This window comes from Euleptes europaea, chromosome 2 (genome assembly GCF_029931775.1).
Source record: "Euleptes europaea isolate rEulEur1 chromosome 2, rEulEur1.hap1, whole genome shotgun sequence".
Classification (NCBI taxonomy): domain Eukaryota; kingdom Metazoa; phylum Chordata; class Lepidosauria; order Squamata; family Sphaerodactylidae; genus Euleptes; species Euleptes europaea.
The window spans coordinates 1452380-1476556 of NC_079313.1; the positions used below are offsets into that span (position 1 = coordinate 1452380).

The 24177-nt window shown below is 51.6% G+C and overlaps 2 protein-coding genes across 2 annotated transcripts; both read right to left on the reverse strand.

Moving 5' to 3' along the window:
- Positions 1-485: 485 nt before the first annotated feature.
- Positions 486-10585, reverse strand: PLVAP (plasmalemma vesicle associated protein). The gene is made up of 5 exons (XM_056867596.1): positions 10202-10585; positions 8353-8449; positions 5238-5842; positions 2548-2794; positions 486-586 (listed from the first exon to the last, which is right to left on the reverse strand). The coding sequence occupies exons 1-5, from the start codon at positions 10559-10561 to the stop codon at positions 486-488; spliced, it is 1410 nt and encodes a 469-aa protein (XP_056723574.1). The 5' UTR covers positions 10562-10585.
- Positions 10586-15273: 4688 nt separating this feature from the next.
- Positions 15274-23962, reverse strand: CCDC194 (coiled-coil domain containing 194). The gene is made up of 5 exons (XM_056867598.1): positions 23630-23962; positions 20105-20201; positions 17996-18128; positions 16854-16937; positions 15274-15283 (listed from the first exon to the last, which is right to left on the reverse strand). The coding sequence occupies exons 1-5, from the start codon at positions 23960-23962 to the stop codon at positions 15274-15276; spliced, it is 657 nt and encodes a 218-aa protein (XP_056723576.1).
- Positions 23963-24177: the final 215 nt, after the last annotated feature.

Here is a 24177-nt window from a genome sequence, read left to right on the forward strand (position 1 = left end):
AAGCACTCACAGAACTGAACACATGAAGCTACCTTAGACTGAATCAGACCTTTGGTCCATCAGAGTCAGTATTGTCTGCTCAGACCGGCAGCGGCTCTCCAGGGTCTCAGGCAGGGGTCTTTCCCATCACCTACCTGCCTAGTCCCTTTAACTGGAGATGCTGGGGACTGAACCTGGGACCTCCTGTATGCAAAGCAGATGCTCTACCACTGAGCCACGACCCCTCCTCCCTGCAGCTTGAACGAAGCACGGCTGCATCAGCCAAGCAGCTCAGGTCTTGCAAAGTTTTGCAAGCCTCTGCTGCAGTCACAGCAGACTCCTGCTAGTCCCGGGGAAGAAGGGAGTGCCGGGGGTGTCTTAATGGGCAACACCCCCAGGTGCTGAAGGGACACCTGGATCTGCCCCAAACTCAAGACCCACCCCTGGCCAGACAAGCCCCGCCCCTGGCGCCACCCACTGAGTTAACATTTTACAAGCACAAGCTATCAAGAGCACCTGGGCTGTCCGGCGGGCTTCAGCAGGGGCTGGTAGGGGGAAATGGCGTCGGCCCCAACAGGCTTCTTGCCCTCTTCCGGCTTGGTGTGGCCTAAACAAGAAGCAAACATTGATAAGCATTTCGTGCAGAAGAACGCTCCCTCCTGACAAGAGCAAAAGTCTCTACCTCGACCCACAGGCCTCTGACGCATGCTCTTAGGGTTGCCAGGTCCCTCTTCGCCACCGGCGGGAGGTTTTTGGGGCAGAGCCTGAAAAGGGCAGGGCTTGGGGAGGGGAGGGACTTCAATGCCATAGAGTCCAACTGCCAAAGCGGCCATTTTCTCCAGGGGAACTGACCTCTATCGGCTGGAGATCAGTTGGAATAGAATCATAGAGCTGGAAGGGACCACCAGGGTCATCTAGTCCAACCCCCTGCACAATGCAGGAAATTCACAACTACCTCCCCCCCCCCAGTGACCCCTACTCCATGCCCAGAAGATGGCCAAGGTGCCCTCCCTCTCATCATCTGCCTAAGGTCATAGAATCAGCATTGCTGACAGATGGCCATCTAGCCTCTTCTTAAAAACTTCCCAGGGAAGGAGAGCTCACCACCTCATGAGGAAGCTGTTCCACTGAGGGACCGCTCTAATTGTTAAAAAGTTCTTCCTAATGTCTAGATGGAAACTCTTTGGATTTAATTTCCACGCCTTGGTTCTGGTCCGACCTTCTGGGGCAACAGAAAACAACTCGGCCCCCTCCTCTCTATGACAGCCCTTCAAGTGCTTGAAGATGGTTATCAGATCCCCTCTCAGTCTAATAACAGATCTCCAGCTAGTACCTGGAGGATGGCAACCCTACATGCTCTACCCCTGACTGAGGGACTCACAGGTGGGCCCTCTGACCCATGTCCTACCCACGACTGAGGGAGCTACAAGCCCCTACCCATTCTCTACCCTGACCCATGGGCCCCTGACCCACATTCTACCCCTCACAGAGGGACCCACGGACCCCTGACACACGCTCTCTCCCAGCCCTGGGGATCCACAGGCCCTTATCCCATGCTGTACCCCTGACTTAAGGACCCACGGGACCCTGACTCTACCCCGACCCAGACAGGGCTATGAATACTAGTCTTGGGAAATAGGAACACCACGGCTTCCCCCTCAACCTGGGACCCCTTAGGTTCCAGACTAGGGTTGCCAACTCCAGCCTGTCACATTCTTGGAGATCAGGGGCATTGTCTGTGGAGAGAAAATTTTGGGGAGGGATTTCACCTGGGATCTATGGTATGCCATGGAGTTTGCCCTCTGGAGAACGGATCTCTGTAGTCCGGAGACCGGCTGCAACTCTGGGAGAACTCCGGCCCCCTCCTGGAGGTTAGCAACCCTATTCCAGACCCTAACACCGGCCCCCCTTTGGCACCCCTCCCTCTTGCTTTTCCACGCCAATGTCTCCCAAGCCTCTTAATAGCCTTGATCGCACCAAGGACTACTGCCGGGTCAGGGGAGGACCTCTCCTGGCATCTCTGAGAGCCAGCGTGGTATAGTGGTTAAGAGTGGTGGTTAGGAGTGGCGGACTCTGATCTGGAGAACCGGGTTCGAATCCACATGAGCGGCAGACTCTGATCTGGAGAACCGGGTTTGGTTCCCCACTCCTGCATGTGAGCAGGGGATGCTAATCTGGAAACCGGGTTGGATTCCCCACTCCTCCACATGAAGCCAGCTGGGTCACCTCGGGCTAGTCACAGTTCTCTCAGAACTCTCTCAGCCCCACCCACCTCACAGGGTGTCTGTTGTGGGGAGGGGGAGAGAAGGGGATTGTAAGCCGGTTTGATTCTCCCTTAAGTGGTACAGAAAGTCAACACATAAAAACCAACTCTTCTTCTCTAGGACATTATGGGCGAAAACGCATGGTCGCTTTATCCTCCTTTAATCCCTGTTTTAGCCAGGATTGAATGCACATTAGGCGAAAAGCATGCGTTCGATCCTGGCTGAATCCTGGCTGAAACGGATTAAAGGAGGATAAAGTGACCGTGCGTTTTCGCCCATCATTGCCCCGGAGTGGCAAACTCACCGGTGTGGCTGGAAGTCCTGTGGGAGCCAACGTTTCCCAGTGGTGTGGAGTTCCGCTGAGCAGGCAGGTTCCCGTGTGGCCCCAGGTCACCGAAAGCGCGAGGCGGGGCATGCAGGGCTCCGGCCCTTGGCCAATGCGGGTTGAAGGCGTTAGGGGCCATCGGGACTACGGGGTTGAAATTCCCAGGGAAGCTGCCAAAAGGGCTTGTGCCGCCCGAAGCCCCAGGCACCCTTGGCTGAGGGCCAGCCTGTAGAATAAAAGACAGACCTCAGGGTTATGGGGGGTAATTACAAACTTGATTTACAGAGGAATGGCAACCTGATTCTATAATTTGTTTATTTTTGATGGGGGTGGGGAATAACAGTAACAAATCTTTGAATTGCAATTTTCTTGCAAAGGAAAACTATGCTCTTGTTCATTTTCTGAACGTCTTCCTTCCTCCAACAAGGCAAACAAAAATAATAATAAAAAAATAAAAATAAAGAATAAGAAGTTGCAGAGGAACTATATATATATAGTTCCTCTGCAACTTCTTATTCTTTATTTTTATTATTTTATTATTATTTTTGTTTACTTTGATGGAGGAAGGAAGACGTTCAGAAAACGAACAAGAGCGTACATATATATGTATATTAAATGTATTATCAAACTATCTCTGTCTACATATAATACCAAAACAAAACAGGAATGCATGATTGACAAAATATCTAAATATACATAAAATATCAAAACAGATCAGAAATGCTTGATCAGACGCATTTCGACTATGTCTTCTTCAGTGGTCATCAAATATGGACAATATACCACAGTGAAACATTACTAAGATACAAGAAATATGCACTGAGTAAAGAGTTAGGGTTGCTCTACATAGCAATATTCAAATCTTAAAAAATAAAGAAAATTAAAAAAAAGTATTTTATTTTTACCAAATAAATAAACAAATAAGAATTTAATCTATTGTTGAAAGCTTTCACGGTCAGAGTTCATTGGTTCTTGTAGGTTATCCGGGCTGTGTGACCGTGGTCTTGGTATTTTCTTTCCTGACGTTTCGCCAGCAGCTGTGGCAGGCATCTTCAGAGGAGTAACACTAGTCCTTCAGTGTTACTCCTCTGAAGATGCCTGCCACAGCTGTTGGCGAAACGTCAGGAAAGAAAATACCAAGACCACGGTCACACAGCCCAGATAACCTACAAGAACCAAAGAATTTAATCAATTACCTCATCCTGGAAGCGATGTTAATATAACAAATTGCCTCCACAAGGGAAAAAAAACTTGTTATAACACCCGGGTAAAAGTAAGTTTAAAACAATTTAATTAAAAATAATTAATATATTCATTGGTGTGTTCGCATTGTTATCTGGCAGGAAAAGAATGCGAGTGTTTTGTTTTTGGAGCCAGGACTGATTTGCATTACTATTTTCTCCAGGGGAACTGATCTACATCGGCTGGAGATGAGTTGTCATAGCAGGAGATCTGCAGCTAGTACCTGGAGGCTGGCAATCCTATGTTTTCTCCAGGTGAACTGATGTATCTAGTCTGAAGATAAGTTGTAATTCAAGGAGATCTCCAGGTCCCACCTGGAGGTTGGCAACCCTACCACTGGGCCTAATCGTTACCCTCAACTGCAACTTAGACTGTACCCCAGCATAGGGTTGCCAACCTCCAGGTACTAGCTGCAGATCTCCTGCTAGTACAACTGAGCTCTAGCCAATAGAGATCAGTTCCCCTGGAGAAAACGGCTGCTTTGGCAATTGGACTCTATGGCACTGAAGCCCCTCCTCTCTCCAAACCACACCTTCCTCAGGCTCCACCCCCAAAACCTCCCGCCAGTGGCGAAGAGGGACCTGGCAATCCTACCCCAGCGGCTGCTGGCAGGGAGGGGAATTGCTTTGCTTACTGCAGGCTGAACTTCTGTTTCCCTTCCTGTTTGCAGATATTTAAGCCAGAGGTGAGAGCCAAATAGCTCTTGGCTCGTAGCTGTGACTGCTTAGCCCGGTCGATCTGGGCTCTGCCCCGGAGTTCATGTTGTATATTTTTGTCTTTAATGTTTAAAATACACGTTTCTGGTGTTTTTTTTTTTTTTAAAGTCAACTTCTGTGAGTCCCCAGTGGGGAGAAAAGGAGTACAGCCGTGCCTACAGAAAGAAATATCACAGGAAGAGATTGGAAATGTGGGGCAAACACATCTGCTACCATTGATCTTCTCGTCAAGGAACCCTTGAGAAGCTTCTAAGCAAATCCAGAGTTACAATTTGAGAAACAGGCAGTGGAACTCCCTGCCTCAAGATGGGCTGGCTGAGGCAGCTTTCAAAGAAAACTCGACAGATTCATGGAGGAAGGGTCTATATCAGCACCACTAGCTATGATAGTTAAATGGAGCCTCCATGTCCAGCAGTGGTCAACCTCTGGATTTAGGGTTGCCAGGTCCTTCTTTGCTACTGGCGGGAGGTTTTTGGGGCACAGCCTGAGGAGGGCGGGTTTGGGGAGGGGAGGGGCTTCAACGGCAAAGAGTCCAATTGCCGAAGCGGCCCTTTTCTCCAGGGGAACTGATGATCTCTACCGGCTGGAGATCAGTTGTAATAGCAGAAGATCTCCGGCTAGTTCCTGGAGCTTGGCAACCCTAGTTCAAGCCACCCTCCAGCCTGAACCACGGCGCCAGGGACCAGATTTGAAACCAATTTCAATAAATACCCAGCACTTCTGCTTGATCTTGTCCAGCTCCTGCTGCAGGGCTTCCTTGTCGTCGAAGAGCTTCTGCTGCTCGGCGTAGATCTTTGCCTTCGTGGTGCTGCAAAGATCCCTCTCCTGCGCGGCCTGCTGCTCTTGGGCCTTGAGTTTGCTGCTCAGATCCTGCTGGCCCTGGGCGCAGGCCTCCTTCTCCTTCTTCAGCAAGGCGATATCCTGGGCCACGGTGTTGACTCTGTCCTCCAGCCGGTGGCCCAGGGTGGCCATGTAGCCGTCCAGCTGCTTGGACAGATTGTTGCACGTGGTCTGCAGGTTCCGGACCTCCTCCGTGTTGCAGCTCCAAATGGTCTGGCTGGGCAGCGCCGTCTCCACCATGCCCTTCAGGTGCAGGTTGGCCGCCTGCATCTCGCCCATCACCTGGTGCTCGAGCTCCCCGGCCTTCTTCACCTGGGTCCTGACCTGGAGCACCTCCCGCTGGCAGGCCGCCTCCTCCTGCTCGGCCTTCTTGACTTGGGCCTGCAGGCGCTGGTTCTCCTGCTCCAAGCTCTTCTTCTCCAGCTCGGCCTGCAAAGACTTGGCCTTCAGCTGTTCTTGGAGAGATTTCACTTTGTCTGCGGGAGACCAGCAAAGCACAGAGGGCAGGGAGGGATGAGCAGACGCGTTGGCCTACTTACTTCATTTATACTCAGCCTTTCTCCTCAGTGGTGACCCAAAGTGGTTCATAGAATCATAGAGTTGGAAGGGACCACCAGGGTCATCTCGTCCAACCCCCTGCAAAATGCAGGAAATTCACAACTACCTCCCCACCACACACGCCCTGCAACCCTCTGCTCCACTCCCAGAAGATGGCCAGGATGCCCTCCCGCTCATCATCTGCCTAAGGTCATAGAATCAGCATTGCTGACAGATGGCCATCTATCCTCTGCTTCAAAACCTCCAGGGAAGGAGAGCTCACCACCTCCCGAGGAAGCCTGTTCCACCGAGGAACCGCTCTAACTGTTAGGAAATTCTTCCTAATGTCTAGAATGGAAACTCTTTTGATTTAATTTCAACCCATTGGTTCTGGTCCGCCCCTCTGGAGCAACAGAAAACAACTCTGCACCCTCCTCTCTATGACAGCCCTTCAAGTACTTGAAGATGGTTCTCATATCCCCTCTCAGTCTTCTCCTCTCCAGGCTAAACATACCCAGCTCCTTCAGCCTTTCCTCACAGGACTTGGTCTCCAGACCCCCTCACCATCTTAGTTGCTCTCCTCTGGACACATTCCAGCTTGTCTACATCTTTCTTAAATTGTGGTGCCCAAAACTGACCACAATACTCTAGGTGAGGTTTAACCAGAGCAGAGTAAAGCGATACCAGCATTTCATGTGTTCTGGATGTTAAGTCCGCGTGGGGAGGACACACGAGGTCGGTCAAGCTCCTAAGTTCCCCCTGCATATCGCCTAACTATATACATACATAACACTGGACACTATACTTCTGTTGATGCAGCCCAAGATCGCATTTGCCTTTTTAGCTACCACATCACACTGCTGACTCAGCTTCAGTGCTTGGTCTACTAAGACCCCAAGATCCTTTTTGCACACACTACTGCTCAGAATGGTCTCCCCTATCCTATAATTATGCATTTGATTTTTCCTACCTAAATGCAGAACTTTACATTTGTCTTTGTTGAAGTGCATTTTATTAATTCTAGCCCATTTCTCCAACCTGTCAAGATCATCCTGTATCCTGGCTCTGTCTTCTACCGCTATTCCCTGTTCTCCGTGATCCTCGCAATGACCCTGTGAGTAGAGTTGCCAACCTCCAGGTGGTTAGCCAAAAGTATGGCACCTCTGTGTTACATGGATTGTAGTAACAAAATCCAACACAGAAGGGCTTACAAGAAACCACAGTAACACAAGTCAATTTCACAACAAAATATACACTTCAATTCACTTTTGCTTATCATCACTGGCATGCTCCCTATGCAATAAGGGACTATACTTTATTTCGTTACTGGAGAAATTAGATATTACTGTTGATTCTTGGATGTGAAATGAACTCCAATGTATATAGATTGTTACGTGAATTGAAGTGTATATTTTGTTGTGAATTTTGACTTGTGTTACTGTGGTTTCTTGTAAGAGGGGAGACAGAAGGCCTGTGACAGACCTGGAGGCCCCACCGCAAGTACTGCAGTCCAAGCTCTGCTCACGACCTGAGTTCGATCCTGAAGGAAGTTGGTTTCAGGTTGCCGGCTCAAGGTTGACTCAGCCTTCCATCCTTCCGAGGTCGGTGAAATGAGTACCCAGCTTGCTGGGGGTAAAGGGGAGATGACTGGGGAAGGCACTGGCAAACCACCCTGTAAACAAAGTCTGCCTGGTAAACGGCGGGATGTGATGTCACCCCATGGGTCAGGAATGACCCGGTGCTTGCACAGGGGACCTTTACCTTACCTAAATCAGGTGAATGCGAGGGACTTTGCCCATTTCTGTTCCTAGAGGTGCAGTGGGGAGGTGGCTGACAAGTCGGGTGGAAAGACGGATCCAGGAGAAGAGCTCTTGGGCCTTTGCCTCTAAATCATAGAATCTTAGAGTCGGAAGGGACCACCAGGGTCATCTAGTCCGACCCCCTGCACAATGCAGGAAATTCTCAACTACCTTCCCCCCCTCCATGCCCCCAGTGACCCCCTGCTGCATGCCCAGAAGATGGCCAAAAAAACCTTCCAGGATCTCTGGCCAATCTGGCCTGGAGGAAAATTGCTTCCTGACCCCCAAAGTGGCGATTGGCATTTCCCTGGGCATGTAAGAAAGGGCCACGAGAGCCAAGCGCTGATGCAACCCTTCCTGCCCTCCCTCTCATTATCTGCCTAAGGTCATAGAATCAGCATTGCTGACAGATGGCCATCTAGCCTCTGCTTAAAAACCTGCAAAGAAGGAGAGCCCACTACCTCCCGAGGAAGCCTGTTCCACTGAGGAACCGCTCTCACTGTTAGAAAGTTCTTCCTAATGTTTAGCCGGAAACTCTTTTGATTTAATTTCAACCCGTTGTTTCTGGTCCGACCATCTGGGGCAAAAGAAAACAACTCCGCAGCATCCTCTCTATGATGAGCTGTCCCCGCTGGGATGGGCTTTCTTACCTGGATAGGTAGCGTTGAAGAAACTCAGAATTTGGTAGCACTCCCGGTAGCTGCTGATTGTGCTTTCTGCCTGCCGAAGCAGTACCTGTACCTTCACCTAGAGAAAGATCATGAGATGTTTATTCCCTGTGGCTGATGCTGGACTGGGAAAGAAGAGGGGCTGTGGCTCAGTGGATGAGCATCTGCTTGGCATGCAGAAGGCCTCAGGTTCAATCCCCGGCATCTCCAGTTAAAGGGACTAAGCACGTAGGTGATGTAAAAAAGACCTCTTTCTGCCTGAGACCCTGGAGAGCTGTTGCCAGTCTGGGTAGACAATACTGACTTTGATGGACCAAGGGTCTGATTCAGCATAAGGCAGCTTCATGTGTTCAAGATGGCTGGGAATGCTGCTTTTAGTTAAGCTGGGCACAATTCAAGAGAGTTGCTGGAACCTCAAGGCTCGAAAGCGCTCCAAATCTCCCAGGGGCAGGGGGTGGATGGGGGGCGGGGAAGGGATTAGCCGAGATGGTAGGGTGAACGCAACTTGGAGGAAAGCCTCCCCAATTCTCTCCAGTCCAAACTTCTCTCCCTTTGGCAGGCTTCTTTATAACGTTACTTGACCTGCCTGTATCTGACTGTCCATCTATTGCTTTACACCTAACTTAATGTGCATTGACTTGGCCTGCAGAAGGCTGCAGGTTCAGCCCCTGGCAACTCAAGTTGAAAGACTCTCGGGGAGCCGGAATTGGGAAAGATCTTCCTCTGCCCCGGGGGCCTGGAGAACTGTTGCCATCGCAGAAGGCAAAACGGGTTGAGCCTCAACCTGCAACTGGGTGAGATGAATGACAGGCGGTTAAGGAGGGCAACAAAGATGGTGAGGGGTCTGGAGGCCAAGTCCTATGAGGAAAGGTTGGCGGAGCTGGGTATGCTTAGCCTGAAGAGGAGAAGACTGAGCCACAGCTCACTTCTTCAGATACTCACAAAAGCTCCATACCCTGCCAGAAATTTTGCTAGTCTTGACGGTGCTACTGGATTCTTGCTCTTTTCTGCTGCTAGAGACAGACTAACACATTAAAATCAACCCCCTCCCCCAAGCACAAATCATGAAAACAATTAAAAGATACTTAAAATGGACACAAAACATAAAAATAGTAATTAAAACATTGGTTAGGAAGGAGGGATCATTGAGGGAATGCCAAACGAAACAAACAAACAAAAAATCTTCTCCCGCTGGCAGAAGCCGGCGACAGAAGGGGACAGGCGAGTCTCCCTGGAGGGAGAGTTCCAGAGCTTTGGGGCCTTGACCGAGAAGGCCCTCTCCCGGGTTGCAACCCGCCTAACCCTTGTTAACGAGGATTCAAACAGGTCTCCGTTTGGAGCAGACCCCAGCACAAATCCAGAATGCGTTTGGAGATGGGGAGAATCTTAGCTGGAAATGGCAGCTTCTCTCCCAGCATGGCAGACGGCAGGGTGCCCGCATGAACACACATGAACACATGAAGCTGCCTTCTATTAAATCAGACCCTGGGTCCATCGGAGTCAGTATTGTCTACACAGACTGGCAGCAGCTCTCCAAGGTCTCAGGCAGAAGGTCTTTCACATCACCTACTTGCCTAGTCCCTTGAACTGGAGATGCCAGGGATTGAACCTGGGACCTTCTGCATGCCGAAGAGATGGTCTACCACTGAGCCATGGTCCCTCTCCATGGCTCTCCATGGTCTCAGGCAGGGGTCTTTCACATCACCTACTCGCCTAGTCCCTTTTAACTGGAGATGCCGGGGATTGAACCTGGGACCTTCTGCATGCCGAGCAGATGCCCTACCACTGAGCCACAGCCCCTCCCAAGAGGACCACGAAACCGAAGACTGACCTTTTCTGCCAGGCAGAACTTCACGCTGGTGTTGTGCCGTTTCACCTCGGCCATCATCTGGCGGTTCTCCACGCGGCTGGCGTTCAGTAGGCTGGTGAGGTTGGCTTTCTCCTTGGCGAGGGCCCCCGTCTGGACGCGGCACTCCTGCAGCCAGATGGACATCCCCTGCAGGTGCTTCTCGGTGGCGGCCCGGTTGTTGCCGTAGACCATGAAGAGGACCAGACCCAGGATGATCAGGAACTGGATGAGGGAGAGGAAGAGGAAGACGTACTTGGCGTAGAAGCCGCAGTCCCGCTGCGAGTGCAGCTTGCCGTTGCTCTCCAGGCCCAGCTTGGCCATGGTGTAGGGATTCTTCTCCATGGCTGCCTCCGGCGACTGGCCGGACCCCCTCGGCAGCTCGGCCTTTGCCTCGGCGGGGTGGGGCGAGGCTCTCGCCACTGTTTAGATTGCGCTGATGAATATTTCCTCTCTCCTGGCTCCTTCCTGCCCTGCCGGAACGGCCGCCACTTATGGGTTCGCACAACAGGCCCACAGAAGCTCCATTGTTCTCCCAGATGAGGGGAAACGTCTCCCCCCTGTTTGTTTTGCTTCTGGGCCTGGCCGGAGGAGGCCGAGCGAGGCCGAGCGGGCCCCCTCGGTCTCAGAGGGCCCGGGGAAAGCGTCAGCCAGGAGAGCGGCGGCCGAGGGTCTGGCACGGCGCCTGGCCGTTTGCGAAACAGGGTCAGCTTGCAGAAGCACAGGAGCCCCATCCCGGAGACCCAGAGTTTCTCGAGTGATGGACTAGGAGACCAGGCGTGAGTCCCTGGTCTTGCTGGGTGACCTTGAACGATGTATGTTGCTTTGCATCCCCATTGGGAGTAGAAATGAAGGAGAATGAATACAAAATAAAGACATCTGTCTCCCCTGCTCCCACGCATGTTAGTCCGCTGAGGTCTGAAGCCCCTGGAAACTTGTGGTGTCTTAAAAATGGGCACTTGTATTATGGCAGAGGTTTTTGGGAGACTGCTGACAGACTGTGGTGGGTGTGTGGTCCACTCTTTCCTGGTACTGAATTGGCAAAGGAGGATGAAACTGAATCGGGCTGGTAAACTTCAACAAGAGAGCCAGCATGGTGTAGTGGTTAAGAGCGGTGGTTTGGAGCGGTGGACTCTAATCTGGAGAACTGGGTTTGATTCCCCACTCCTCCATGTGAGCGGCGGAGGCTAATCTGGTGAACTGGATCTGTTTACCCGCTCCTACACATGAAGCCAGCTGGGTGACCTTGGGCTAGTCTCAGCTCTCTCAGCCCCACCTCCCTCACAGGGTGCCTGTTGTGGGGAGGGGAAGGGAAGGTGGTTGTAAGCCAATTTGATTCTCCCTTAAGTGGTAGAGAAAGTCGGCATATTCAAACCAACCCTTCTTCTCCAGGATGAGTCAGCAGCAACTCCCAGAGCCTCTTGAGCCCAAGCTTGATAGTGTTAAATCTAGGGGAGTTAAGAGAAATTCTCTTAATTCCTCTTTACCCAGTTTCTCCCTGAAACCCAACGATCCTCCCTCCCCCCCTTTTAAAGAATTTGCAGTCAGTTTGTAATCAGTTCCATTTTGATCGAAGAGAAGTTTGAAGAGAGAATGGGCAGGAAGGGGGGTTCTGCAGAATTTCACTCTGCAGATGCTCAGAGGCAGCAACATCTTCTCAAAGCTTTCTGTCCTGTTAGAACACCACATTAAAAAAAAAAAAATCAGCAAGGGCTGAAAGATACAAAAAGCTGCCCTGACTTCTCTTCAAAGAGAAATCCCTCTTAAAAGAGGGAAAAGGAGAAAAAGAGGAATCGATGGCTAAATCTTTTTTTTAAATGAATTTCAGAAAAAGAAATTCACCTCCCCATAACAGTACTAGTCCAGATGTGAATTCCAGAAGTTTCACGTTGGAGTCTCCCTTTGAAACTTTTCTCCTGACGTTTTGCAACTCGGAAGTCTACTGCTAAATGTCCAGGGAGATTGAAATATTTCTCTCCCCCCGCCTCAATTTCCTAGTGTTTGAATATTTAAAGCCTGATCTGCATTCAAATACTCTCTTGGGCAGAGGCAGGAGGGTTTGGGCCAATATAAAGGGAGAGGGGGCCCTCTGGCATCCTGCCTGCTCGATCCCATTAGATGCGGGTCCTTTCAACGCCCTTTTTCCCACCAGAGAGTCTCCTTTTTCCAGTTCAGGCGTCCTTCCCTTTCCAATTCTTGAAATAGCACCAAGTCATCTCCCGCCCTGCCAGGCCAAAGGCCCAGGCAGATCCCTGCTGGGGCAGACCAGGCTACTGCGCAGATAACATTGACCTATAAAAAAAGGCATTTTCTTACCATTGGACAAGTGCTGGTGGAGCTGCGGCAATTTAACAAATCCCCCAGAGAGAGCCAGCATGGTATAGTGGTTAAGAGCAGTGGTTCGGAGCAGTGGAATCTGATCTAGAGAACCAGGTTTGATTCCCCACTCCTCCACAAGAGTGGTGGACGTTAATCTGGTGAACTGGGTTTGGTTTCCCCACTCCTCCACGTGAAGCCAGCTGGGTGACCTTGGGCTAGTCACAGCTCTCTTAGAGCTCTCTCAGCCCCACCTCCCTCACAGGGTGTCTGTTGTGGGGAGGGGAAGGGAAGGTGATTGTAAGCCGGTTTGATTCTCCCTTAAGTGGTAGAGAAAGCCTTCTTCTTTTGGAATTTGTTTGGCTTTCTCCTCTTGCATCGGGACCGTGAATAGTCATTTTAAAGGTCGGATTTTAAAAAATCAGCATTGAGCGAGGAGCAGAATCGACCCTGTATAAATGGCCCCAGTGTTAGGGGAGAGGGAGAAATGTTCAATCAGCCCAGGTCTAATAGCCCTTTTGCCTCTGGCTATGGTCTCCTTTGGAGAAGGCACTGGCAAACCACTCCGTAAAGACCTGGTGCTTGCACAGGGGACCTTTACCTTTATGGTCGCCGTGTCAATTCCCATTGCCCCATGGGCCCTCTGCAGTGCCCACCCAAAGGCAGCTATGGCAAAAGGGTGGCCACAGTTTTAACCGGGACATGTGGGGACTTCTCATTTTCAGAGCAATGCCATGCCATGCTGTCATTTCTCCCCCTTCCACCAGGGGGCATTAAAGAACACACACACACACACACACACACACACAACAATTGGTTTGCTATAGCCTAATAATGTTAGGCTTATCTATTGCCAAAAGAAAAAAGTCTGAAACACTTTGAATTGAGAAGTTATAAGGGGAAAGGTGCAGGCTGGAAAAAGCCTTTGTGGAATGGGGTGGGGTGGGGAATGGTTGCTGCAGGGGAAAGGGGAATGGTGGGACCTATTGAAAAAGCACACTTTTCTGTCCAATGGCGCTTTGGCCATTTATGTAGGGTCCATTTTGATGCTCGCTCAAAGCTGCTTTTTTAAATCCGCCCTTTAAAATGACTATTCATGGTCCCGATGCAAGAGGAGAAAGTCAAACAAATTCCACCCCCACTTGCCTGCTATAACCCAAATCAGTGGGTTCTAGATCAAATCAAGCCCGAACCTAAATCAGTGGGTTCTAGATCAAATCAAGCCTGACCTGACCCTAGAAGCTGTGTGTGTGTGTGTGTGTGTAGTGCCGTCAAGTCGCAGCCGATTTATGGCGACCCCTTTTTTGGGGGGGTTTTCATGGCAAGAGACTAACAGAGGTGGTTTGCCAGTGCCTTCCTCTGCACAGCAACCCTGGACTTCCTTGGCGGTCTCCCATCCAAATACTAACCAGGGCTGACCCTGCTTAGCTTCTGAGATCTGACGAGATCAGGCTAGCCTGGGCCATCCAGGTCAGGGCACCCTAGAAGCTAAAATGACTAAACTGAGGCTGTCGTACTTTGGTCACATTATGAGAAGACACATTACTGGAAAAGACAGTCATGCTAGGAAAAGTTGAGGGCAGCAGGAAAAGAGGAAGACCCAACAAGTGATGGATTGGCTCAATAAAGGAAGCCACAGTCCTCAATTTGCAACATCTGAGCAAGGCTGTCAAATATAGGACCTTTTGGAGGACTTTCATTCATAGGGTTGCCATGAGTCGGAAGCGACTTGACAGAACATAACACACACACACTTGCCTGTTCCTTTGCTCTTTCATTTGCATAGCCATTAGCAATCGTTTGCATAGCTAAGCCGCAGCTGTGATTTTTCATGGTTCCTTCAGTCAATGCTTCAATGTGAGGGCAGAGGATTAAAGGGGCTCTTAAGAAATGCAAAGCAGGTATGTGCCCAGCTTCGCAGTGATGGATGGAATGAAGGTTCAGCATGAAGAAATAACAATATGCGGGGCACTTCAGCCTGGAACGCGCTGCTAATTACCAAGCATAAACGGCCTTTGTGATCTTTCCCAAAAGATTGTAACAACTTTAGGCATTTCCGCATATGCCAAATACTGCACTTCCAATCCGGTTTCAATTCACTTTGAAGCTGGATTTTACTGTGCGAAACAGCAAAATCGACTTGCAAACTGTCGTTAAAGTGCATTGAAAGTGGATTGAAAGTGGATTATTTGGCATGTGCAAAAGTTATTCAGGGGGTTGGGAAAATTTACAGCAAAATGCAAGAAAACAAGGTTTCCTCACAGCCACCCTGCCAACTACTTAGGAGCTACGCTAGGAAAACATGTGGAAACGTGGGGAGAGCGTGATGAACTCTGACGGTTGGAAAATGCAAGCATGATCAAAGCAAAGCCCCACAGTTGTTGGCGGGGTGACTGCGAGGAAACAGCCATGCACAAATGGCCACGGATAAACAGGACAACGTCACATGCCCGCTGCAATAAGAAAGCCAAGGTGGGACTGCATGTGGAAGCAGCCAGGATTCAGGAGTACACGTTAAATCTGCAAAACCACGCATCAAGGAAAATTGGCCACCTGGATAGCAAAACATTTTAATTTGGCATGAAAAGAACAATCGGCTGGATTTGTTTGGCGTGAGTGTCCCGTTGTTTCCCAGAAATTGCAACGGAACTTGCGTGCGCCTGCATTTGTCAGCCAACAAAGGTCTCCAGTCAGTTTCCATCTCTGGAAAGGCTCCGCCAAGTCGCTCCAGAGGAGAGATTTCAGCCTTTCCTGAAAGAGAGAACGCAAAAAGCATCGGATGAGTTGCATGTGATGATGGTTACCGACTGTCCGTGTTTAAGCTGGATCAATCCTTCTGCAGCCGGTGTTTTATAACAGCAGGGCCACACAAGGATCTGCCGGAATAATTTCTCAAACTCCACCCACAAGGTATCCTCCTGTGTTTCAGTGCAAGAACCACTATGAAGTTCCCACTTTCGAAGGTCACCCCTGTCGTCAGATCACAAGGTGGCTTTATTTTTATGAGGGTTGCTGAACTGGTCTGTGGGAGAATAGCTAGACTCGAGTCCAGCAGCACCTTAGAGATGGATAAGGATGTGGACAGAATGGAGTGGGTGCAGAAGAGAGCGACGAGGAGGATCAGGGGCCTGGAGACCAGAATTGTTTGTTTCTCCCTCATCCCGTCAGATCGTTGGAGATCAGGGTGTTCCTCTGAGCATAGGAAGAGTGCAAGGGCAATCTGATGGTGAGGCAAGCTGGTAAGGCTGGTCTCCGGTGGTGTATCCGGGGCTCAGTTTAGGGGTAAAAACAGGGTTGCATCAACAGGTTAAAACTTACTTGTTAATTGTACTTATTTACAAAATTTATATCCTGCCTTTTTTTTTTTTTGCTGACAATTAAAAACAGAGCATCAAAGACCCATTACAAAACCCAAAATAAAATGCATGCATAAAAGCACAAAATCAACAATGAAAACTGGAAGGAGCGGTCATTGGGGGAATGCCTCAAGGAGGTCTTCACCTGCAGGCGGAAGACAGTGATGGAGCACCGAAGGTCCCTGGGGAGGGGGTTCCATAATTCTGGTGCCCTGACTGAGAAGGCCCTGTCTTGGGCGTTGCCACCTGTCTAACCTTAGACTACAGGGGCCACCCAAAGCAGGGCCCCCAAAGCTAGGTAGGTTCACATGGGAGTGGGTGGTCCTTAAAGTATGCTGGTCCAAAACCATATACAGAGTCAGCGTGGTGTAGTGGTTTGGAGCAGTGGACTCTGATCTGGAGAACCAGGTTTTATTCCCCACTCTTCCACATGAGCAGCGGACGCTAATCTGGTGAACTGGCTTGGTTTCCCCGCTCCTCCACATGAAGCCAGCTGGGTGACCTTGGGCAAGTCACAGCAATCTTTGAGCTCTCTCAGCCCCACCTACCTCACAGGGTATCTGTTGTGGGGAGGGGAAGGGAAGGTGATTGTAAGCTGGTTTGATCCTTCAGTGGTAGAGAAAGCCGGCATATAAAAACCAACACTACTACTACCACCACCACTACTACTACTACTACTACTACTTCTCCTACTCCTCCTTCTCCTCCTCCTTCTCCTCCTCCTCCTCCTCCTCCTCTTTAAAACTTGGCTCCATCAATATCTGAGCATGTGCAGAGTGTCTATGGCTATTTCAGAAGCCCCCCTGATGCATTCCTGCTCCCCATCGTCACCCGCTCAACTCTCCCAGCATTAATATTATTCCTGGCCTCTGTCTCTCTCTTCCTTGTGGCAGGGAGTTCCACCAGAACTCATCTCACTCCTAAACATATGAGGGGAAAAGCCTGCCAGACCCCACAGTAAGTACCGGAAGGGGGGGCACCTGCGATGGGTAGAGGGGCGGGCACTGAGGCGGCGCTGCAGGGAAGCGATCTCGGCCTGGTAGCCGTGGCTGCGGAGAGAAAAGAACAAGGAAGAGGGAGTTACTCTCCATCACCGGCCATTACCCACCCATCCCCTCATGCAGAAAGCGGAAAATCTGCCCCCCTTCCTTTATTGGTCTGGAATTTCTCTCTGCCTTGAGTAGCAAATCCCCTTAACTCTGGTAACTCTTGGGGAGAGGGATTGTGGCTCAGTGGCGGAGCATCTGGTTGGCATGCAGAAGGTCCCAGGCTCAATCCCCGGCATCTCCAGTTAAAGGGACTGGACAAGTAGGGGATGTGAAAGACCTCTGCCGGAGACCCTGGAGAGCCAATGCTGGTCTGAGTAGACAATACTGACTTCGATGGACCCAGGGTCTGTACGATTCAGTAGAAAGCAGCTTCATGTGTTCAAAACCAGGGGCATTTCTATAACTGAATCCCCAGAATTTGCACCAGTTGAATGGCTGGGCCTGAGGTTGGCCCAAGGAATTTGGGCACAAGGGTCCCAGCGCTAGTTTGGGAACTCCCTGGAAGGAGGTTTCCCAGAGAGTAGCAATCTGCGCTGGAAGGAGGTTTCCCAGAGAGTAGCAATCTGCACACCCAAGGGTTAGTGTTGTGTATGTATATAGTTGGGGAGTAATCAAGGGGGACTCAGGAGCTTGAGTTCTGCACGAAGGATCCTAAACCCTGCTCACCCTATTGGTCAAACAAACGGATCCTGTTGGCCCTAAGCCAGCATGTCCCATTGGTCACCGAGAGGTATTCTCCCCATCACAGATCGGGGGGGGAGTGGCCGCAGGCGGCCAGGGGGGCATCTAAGCAGGGCACGTTCAGTGTGTAAGTTAGTTCTGTGCTGAAATCAAATAAAGCTGTGTTGTTGAACTCCGTCTCTGATCTCGTGAATCCTTCCCATGCGGACTTAACAGTTAGCATCGGAGCAGTCGAAGAAAGCATATTCTGTCTCCTCTATCTTTCCAATAGCGCAAAGTCCTTCCCTTCCAACAAGTTGCACCCCCCCCCAATGCTCCTTGAGACCCATCCTCCGGCTGCTCCTCCCTCCGGTGGGCTCCAGCTTTCCTCTACTCACAGGCTTTCCTGGATGGCCTCCTGCCTGGCCTCGCAGTCCCCCTTCTGGGCCTCGGCAGTGGCCTGCGCTCGCTCGGCTTCCTCCAGCCGCCCTTCCAGGTGGGCCACCTGTGCCTCCCATTGGGCCAGCTCCGCTGCAGTAGGAAGGGAAGCAGGTTTTCTCCTTATCCCCAGAAAACATGGAGGCCAGGGTGCAAAATGGGGCTACGCCTAACGTTGCCAATGCCAACGGCCTCGAGACAAAAATGCCCTGTCCTTCGAAAGAGGCTTAAGGGGATGTTATTTTGCTCCCTGCCCTGCAAAGCGTCAGCTGCCCAGTTCCTAGGGTTGCCAACCTCCAGGTGAGGCCTGGAGATAGGGTTGACAACTGGTCTTCAGGTGACAGAAATCAGTTCTGGAGAAAATGGCCACTTTGGAAGATGGACTCTGTGGCATTATACCCCACCAAAGTCCCTCACCTCCCCAAACCCTGCCCTCCTCAGGCTCCGCTCCCCAGATCTCCAGATATTTGCCAACCCAGAGCTGGCAACTCTACCTGGAGAACTCCTGGGGTTACAGCTGATCTCCAGACTACTGATATCAGTTCCCTTGGAAGAAATTGACATTTTTTAGGGTAGAATCTAGGGCATTGTAGCCCGCTGAGGTTTTTCCCCTCCCGCAAACCCACCCTCCCCAGGCTCCACCTCCAAAATTTCAAAATATTCCCAATCTGGAGTTGACAACCTCATGCAGTCCCTCACATGGCGCCTTGGTTAAAGGGAGCAGGACATTTTTCTCCAGGCCTGTTGGCAACCCTAGCTGCAATATTCAGTTAATCAATTTCACACCTTTTGGCTGACTAACAAAGCGCCTGGAGTCAAATGGTTACACGACAAATTCAGCAAGAATTGGGGCAAGTGAGTTCTGCCTTCCGAGAGGCATTCCCTCCTGCGTGTGACAGAGGAAAGGAAGAAGGCTTCTTTCGGGGCTGGGCATAGGGTTGCCAGCTCCAGGTTGGGAAATACCTGGAGATCTTTGGGTGGAGCCTGAGGAAGGTGGGGTTTGGGGAGGGGAGGGGCTTCAATGCAATAGAGTCCAATGGCCAAAGCAGCCATTTTCTCCAGCTAGTACCTGGAGGTTGGCAACCCTAGCTATGCAACACATGCATCCCTCACCTAAAGCAACAGAAGATTAAAAAAAAAGATTGTTTTTCTCAGGTATAAATGTATGCAGATTCAACTAAAGCACACATATTTAATTAATATTTTTAACTGGACGAAAGACCTCATTCTAGGGCTCCGTTACAAATGTTCAACTTTGATGACATTTTTAGTGCATTTTTATCTGCCTGCCTTGATGTGTCCACCGTGATGGAAATGTTTTGATGGAATAATAGCCATAAATAGTTCAAATGGGGGACTGAAGGAGATCTGAGAAGGAACACAGCCCAGATTCTTTCCATTCATGCAGCTTGGATGGGTGGAGCGTAAGGCTTGCCAGGTCCCTCTTAGCCACCAGTGGGAAGTTTTGGGGGCAGAGTCTGAGGAAGGCAGGGGTTTGGGGAGGGGGGACTTCAACGCCCTAGAGTCCGATGGCCAAAGCTGCCATTTTCTCCAGGGGAACTGATCTCTACCGGCTGGAGATTAGTTGTAATAGCAGGAGATCTCCAGCTAGGACCTGGAGGTTGGCATCCCTAGTGGAGCCTCATGCAAGGAGTGGAGCTACTGGTAGGAGGGCCTTTTCCAGAAGTAGGTGCCTCTTATTGGTTGAAGGCGAACCAGGATTATCTATTCCACGCTTCCCTCTTGGGCCAATTCACCCTGACCGAGGGTTGTCAGCATCTCAAGACGACCAAGATCAGTTCCCCTGGAGAAAATGGCCGCTTTGGCAATCGGACTCTATGACATTGAAGCCCCTCCCCTCTCCAAACCTGCCCTCTTCAGGCTCCGCCCCAAAAACCTCCCGCCGGTGGCAAAGGGGGACCTGGCAACCCTAATTACACCATGCTGAGATCCCTCCCTAGGCTCCACACCCCCAAATCTCCAGGGATTTCCCAACCTGGAGTTGGCAACCTCTGTCCAAACACTGCAACCCCACCCCACCCCGCTGCACCCTACAATGGCCGCCTCACCCTTCAGGGCACCATTTTGACTGTCCGTCTCTGTGCCGGCTGCCTGCAAAGCAAACACCTCGTTGTGCAGGGCCAACGTGCTGGCGTCCAACAGGGTCTGCAAGAGAGTAGGAGGCCACTTGCATAAAGAGCGAGGGAGAGGGAAACGTGCAAGTTCAGCTTGCTCTTATAGCTAGGGTTGCCAGCCTCCAGGTACTAGCTGGAGATCTCCTGCTATTACAGTTGGTCTCCAGCTAGTACCTGGAGGTTTTAGGGACTCTGTGGCATTGAAGTCCCTCCCCTCCCCTCCCCAAACCCCGCTCTCCTCAGCCTCCGCCCCTAAAACCTCCAGGTATTTCCCAACCCGGAGCTGGCAACCCCACTTACAGCCCCGCCCTTTCCCTCTTTTATCAACACCCATTTAGCATCAACCCCCTCCCAGTTTTGGCCATAACTCCTTCTTGAAAGAAACAGGACTCACATGTTGAGGGGGCAGGAAAGGCAATATCTGAGCATGTACAGAATTTCTTAGCACCAGGAGTGGAGATTTCTTCCAGGGGGTCTCTCAAAGGGCTAAGCCCCCACACCTGCATCTTGAGAAATCAGGTCTTCGCCCCCCCCCCCCATAACAAAACAAGCTTGCAAAGGCAGGCAGCCCTGCCTGGAACCTACTAAACTATCATGCGCCAAAGCTGATCCTTTTTACCACCGCAGGGAGTTTAATTGGGGTGGGAAACCTGGGCACAACGGACAGGCCGGTTCCAAATGTCTAGCGAAAGAGATCCAGGGGCACAGCCAGCGCGGTGTAGTGAGCTCATTGGAGAAACCTGGGTTCAGATCACCACTTCCCTATGAAGCTCTTAGGGTGGATTCAATGGAGCAGGAGAGAACCACCTTTGAGGTCGCCAACTCCAGGTTGGAAATTTGGGGGCAGTGCCTGTGGAGGGCAGAGTCTGGGGACGGGAGGGGGCTCAGTGGGGGAAGTGATGCCAGAGGGTCCCCCCTCCGAAGCATCCATTTCCCCCAGGGGAACTGATCTCTGTAGTCTGGAGATCAGTTGCAATCCTTGGAGATCTCCAGGCCCCACCTGGAGGCTGGACACCGTAGGGGGCATGCAGTTCCTGAGCAAGGGCCTCTCTCTGTTGGAGACCCTGGAGAGTCACACCCAAGCAGAGGAGAGACAAGACTGGCTTTTGCAGACCTCATCACGTGTTCGGCTTGATGATTCGGCTTGCCAACCTCCAGGTGGAGCCTGGAGATCTCCCAGAATCACAACTGATCTCTAGACTACAGAGCTCCGCTTCCCTGGAGAAAACGGATGCTTTGGAGAGTGGACGCTATGGTATTATACCCTGCTGAGGCCCCTCCCCTCCCCCCTCCTTAGTTATAGAATTATAGGGTTGTAAGGTACCTCCAGGGTCATCTAGTCCACCCCCCCTGCACAAGTCTTCACTCCCATATCTCCAGGAATTTCCCAACTTGGAGTTGGCAGCCCTATTGAGTGTTGTATGAAAGCACGTTGAAGAAGAAGAGTTGGGTTTTTATGCCAACTTTCTCTACCACTTAAGGAAGACTCAAACCGGCTTACAATCCCCTTCCCCTCCCCACAACAGACACCCTGTGAGGTGGGTGGGGCTGAGAGAGATCGCAGAGAGCTGTGACTAGCCCAAGGTCACCCAGCTGGCTTCGTGTGTAGGAGTGGGGAAACCAACCCGGTTTACCAGATTAGCCTCCGCCGCTCATGTGGAGGAGTGGGGAATCAAACCCGGTTCTCCAGATCAGAGTCCACCGCTTCAAACCACCGCTCTTAACCACCACACCACGCTGGCTCTACACCACATGGGCACCAGAGGTGTGTAGCAAACAGAAGAACTGGAACATGTGGCCAGCGGCCCGTGAACAATGCACTGTACGACATTTGAAGTATTTCGTGATGGCCAGAGCGGTGGAGTTTTCCAAAGGCCCTCGGTTCCACTTTGGAGCAGGGAATTGGGAATGCAGAATTGGCATGCAGAAGGTCCCAGGTTCAATCCCCGGCATCTCCAGTTAAAGGGACCAGACAAGTTGGTGATGTGAAAGACCTCTGCCTGAGACCCTGGGGAGCCACTGCCCGTCTGAGTAGACAATACTGACTTTGATGGACCGAGGGTCTGGTTCAGTAGAAGGCAGCTTCATGTGTATTTGGGAGGAGCTGTGGCTCAGTGGTAGAGCATCTGCTTGGCCTGCAGAAGGTCCCAGGTTCAGTCCCCGGCATCTCCAGTTAAAGGGACCAGGCAAGTAGGTGATGGAAAAGACCCCTGCCTGAGACCCTGGAGAGCCGCTGCCGGTCTGAGTGGACAGTACTGACTTTGATGGACTGAAGGTCTGATTCAGTAGAAAGCAGCTTCATGTGAGATGTGGGGGACCCCAGGGAGAAATTCAGGCAAAAAGGAAGCAGTAGAAAAGAGCAAGAGTCCAGCAGCACCTTAAAGACTAACACAATTTCTGGCAGGGTCAGAGCTGAGTCACAGCTCACGTCTTCAGATGCCAAAAATGTAGGTGGGGTCATTTCCCCAACCACCCCTTTCCATCTCTCCCCCCCCCCTGCAGCTGTAGAGGAAGCTGTTTAGAAGGACGAGGGAAGGACGGGATGGATTTTCCAGCCCCGGCTCCTGTTTTTTAGGAAATGCTGCCACCGCCGCCCATTCTCTTTCTCCACATGGCCCCGTTAGCACCTTCAAGATCTCTGGCTCCGTCTTGGTTGCCTTCCAGCTAGGCCGGCAGCAATTTTTGGGGGGTTAAAAAAAAGAAACGTGGGTGTGCAATTTGCCGCCGCCACCTGGAGGTGTGTTCAAATTATACGTGTGCCCGAAAAAGGTCCGGGGAAGGGCGGGGCCCGGCTTGAGCATCTGCCACTGTGGCAGCCGCCTCTCCGCCTCTTGGTCCTCTCAGCTCCTCAAGTTCCGAAAAAGAGGGTTTCTCACAAAAGCAGCATCAGTAGGGTTGCCAACCTCCAGGTACTAGCTGGAGATCTCCTGCTATCACACCTGATCTCCAGCCGGTAGAGATCAGTTCCCCTGGAGAAAATGGCCGCTTTGGCAATTGGACTCTGTGGCATTGAAGTCCCTCCCCTCCCCAAACCCCGCCCTCCCAAGTTTCCACCCCCAAAATCTCCAGGTATTTCCCTGCCCAGAGCTGGCAAATAGGGTTGCCAACCTCCAGGTAGTAGCTGGAGATCTCCTGCTGTTAAAACAGATCTCCAGCCCACAAGATCAGTTCACCTGGAGAAAATGGCCACTTTGGCCATTGGACTCTATGGCATTGAAGCCCCTCCCCAAACCACACCCTCCTCAGGCTCCGCCCCAAAGACCTCCTGCCGGTTGCTGAGAGGGACCTGGCAACCCTATACCCGGCCTTGGCTACGAATGAGATGGCATGAAAAGGGCACCAGGCAAAAACAAATTAGCAACGGGAATGGGTGAAATGGAGGGGGGGGCATGTGTCAGCATCCCCGTGTGATGTCACTGGCATGTCCATTCATGACCTCCCCCCACCCCCGGGTCCTACCACGTTCTCCCGGCAGCCCGTCAAGGTGGCTTCGAGCCTCTCCCGGCCCTCCGTGGCCTGGCTGAGCTGCCGCCGAAGCTCCTCTTCCCTCCGAGCCAGCCTGGCCACTTCCTCCGCCTGCTCGGCTCGAGCCCGTTCCAGCTCCGCCAGCCTGTTGGCCAGGGCCCCCGACTCGTTGGTGGCCGTTGCCTGGCACCCCTTCAGCTGCCGGGCCGCTTCCGAGTGCCACACCATGACGGCCACGGAGATGGTGGCGGAGGCCGCCAGCAGCAGCAGGACGGCGCACCAGCCCAGCGCTTTGAGGGTGGCTTTCGTGGCCGAGGAGGGGTCCATCCTCTTCCACTGGGTCCGAAGAACCCCTCGCTGGCCAGCCGCTCTCTCCGCAGACTGGGAGCCTCGGCTGAGCTCCGTCCACTATAATTTCCCTGCGTGGGTTTCCTTGGCACAGCAGAACCCCTTCATCAGTGGCCGACCACAGCAGAAGACCATAATAGATTGGGGATGTTCCTTGCCAGGAGCAGACAGACGCCGACTGCAGGGTGAAGCTG

What these genes read in the sequence shown, in the direction of transcription:
- PLVAP (XM_056867596.1), bottom strand. Translation starts at nt 10,561, where the DNA reads ATGGAGAAGAATCCCTACACCATGGCCAAGCTGGGCCTGGAGAGCAAC. An exon ending in AGTTCTGCCTGGCAGAAAAG is followed by an intron (nt 8,450 to 10,201) that starts GTCAGTCTTCGG and finishes ATCTTTCTCTAG; the next exon opens with GTGAAGGTACAGGTACTGCT. An exon ending in CTTCAACGCTACCTATCCAG is followed by an intron (nt 5,843 to 8,352) that starts GTAAGAAAGCCC and finishes GGTCTCCCGCAG; the next exon opens with ACAAAGTGAAATCTCTCCAA.
- CCDC194 (XM_056867598.1), bottom strand. Translation starts at nt 23,962, where the DNA reads ATGGACCCCTCCTCGGCCACGAAAGCCACCCTCAAAGCGCTGGGCTGG. An exon ending in TCAAAATGGTGCCCTGAAGG is followed by an intron (nt 18,129 to 20,104) that starts GTGAGGCGGCCA and finishes TTCCTACTGCAG; the next exon opens with CGGAGCTGGCCCAATGGGAG. An exon ending in GAGGCCATCCAGGAAAGCCT is followed by an intron (nt 16,938 to 17,995) that starts GTGAGTAGAGGA and finishes TTCTCTCCGCAG; the next exon opens with CCACGGCTACCAGGCCGAGA.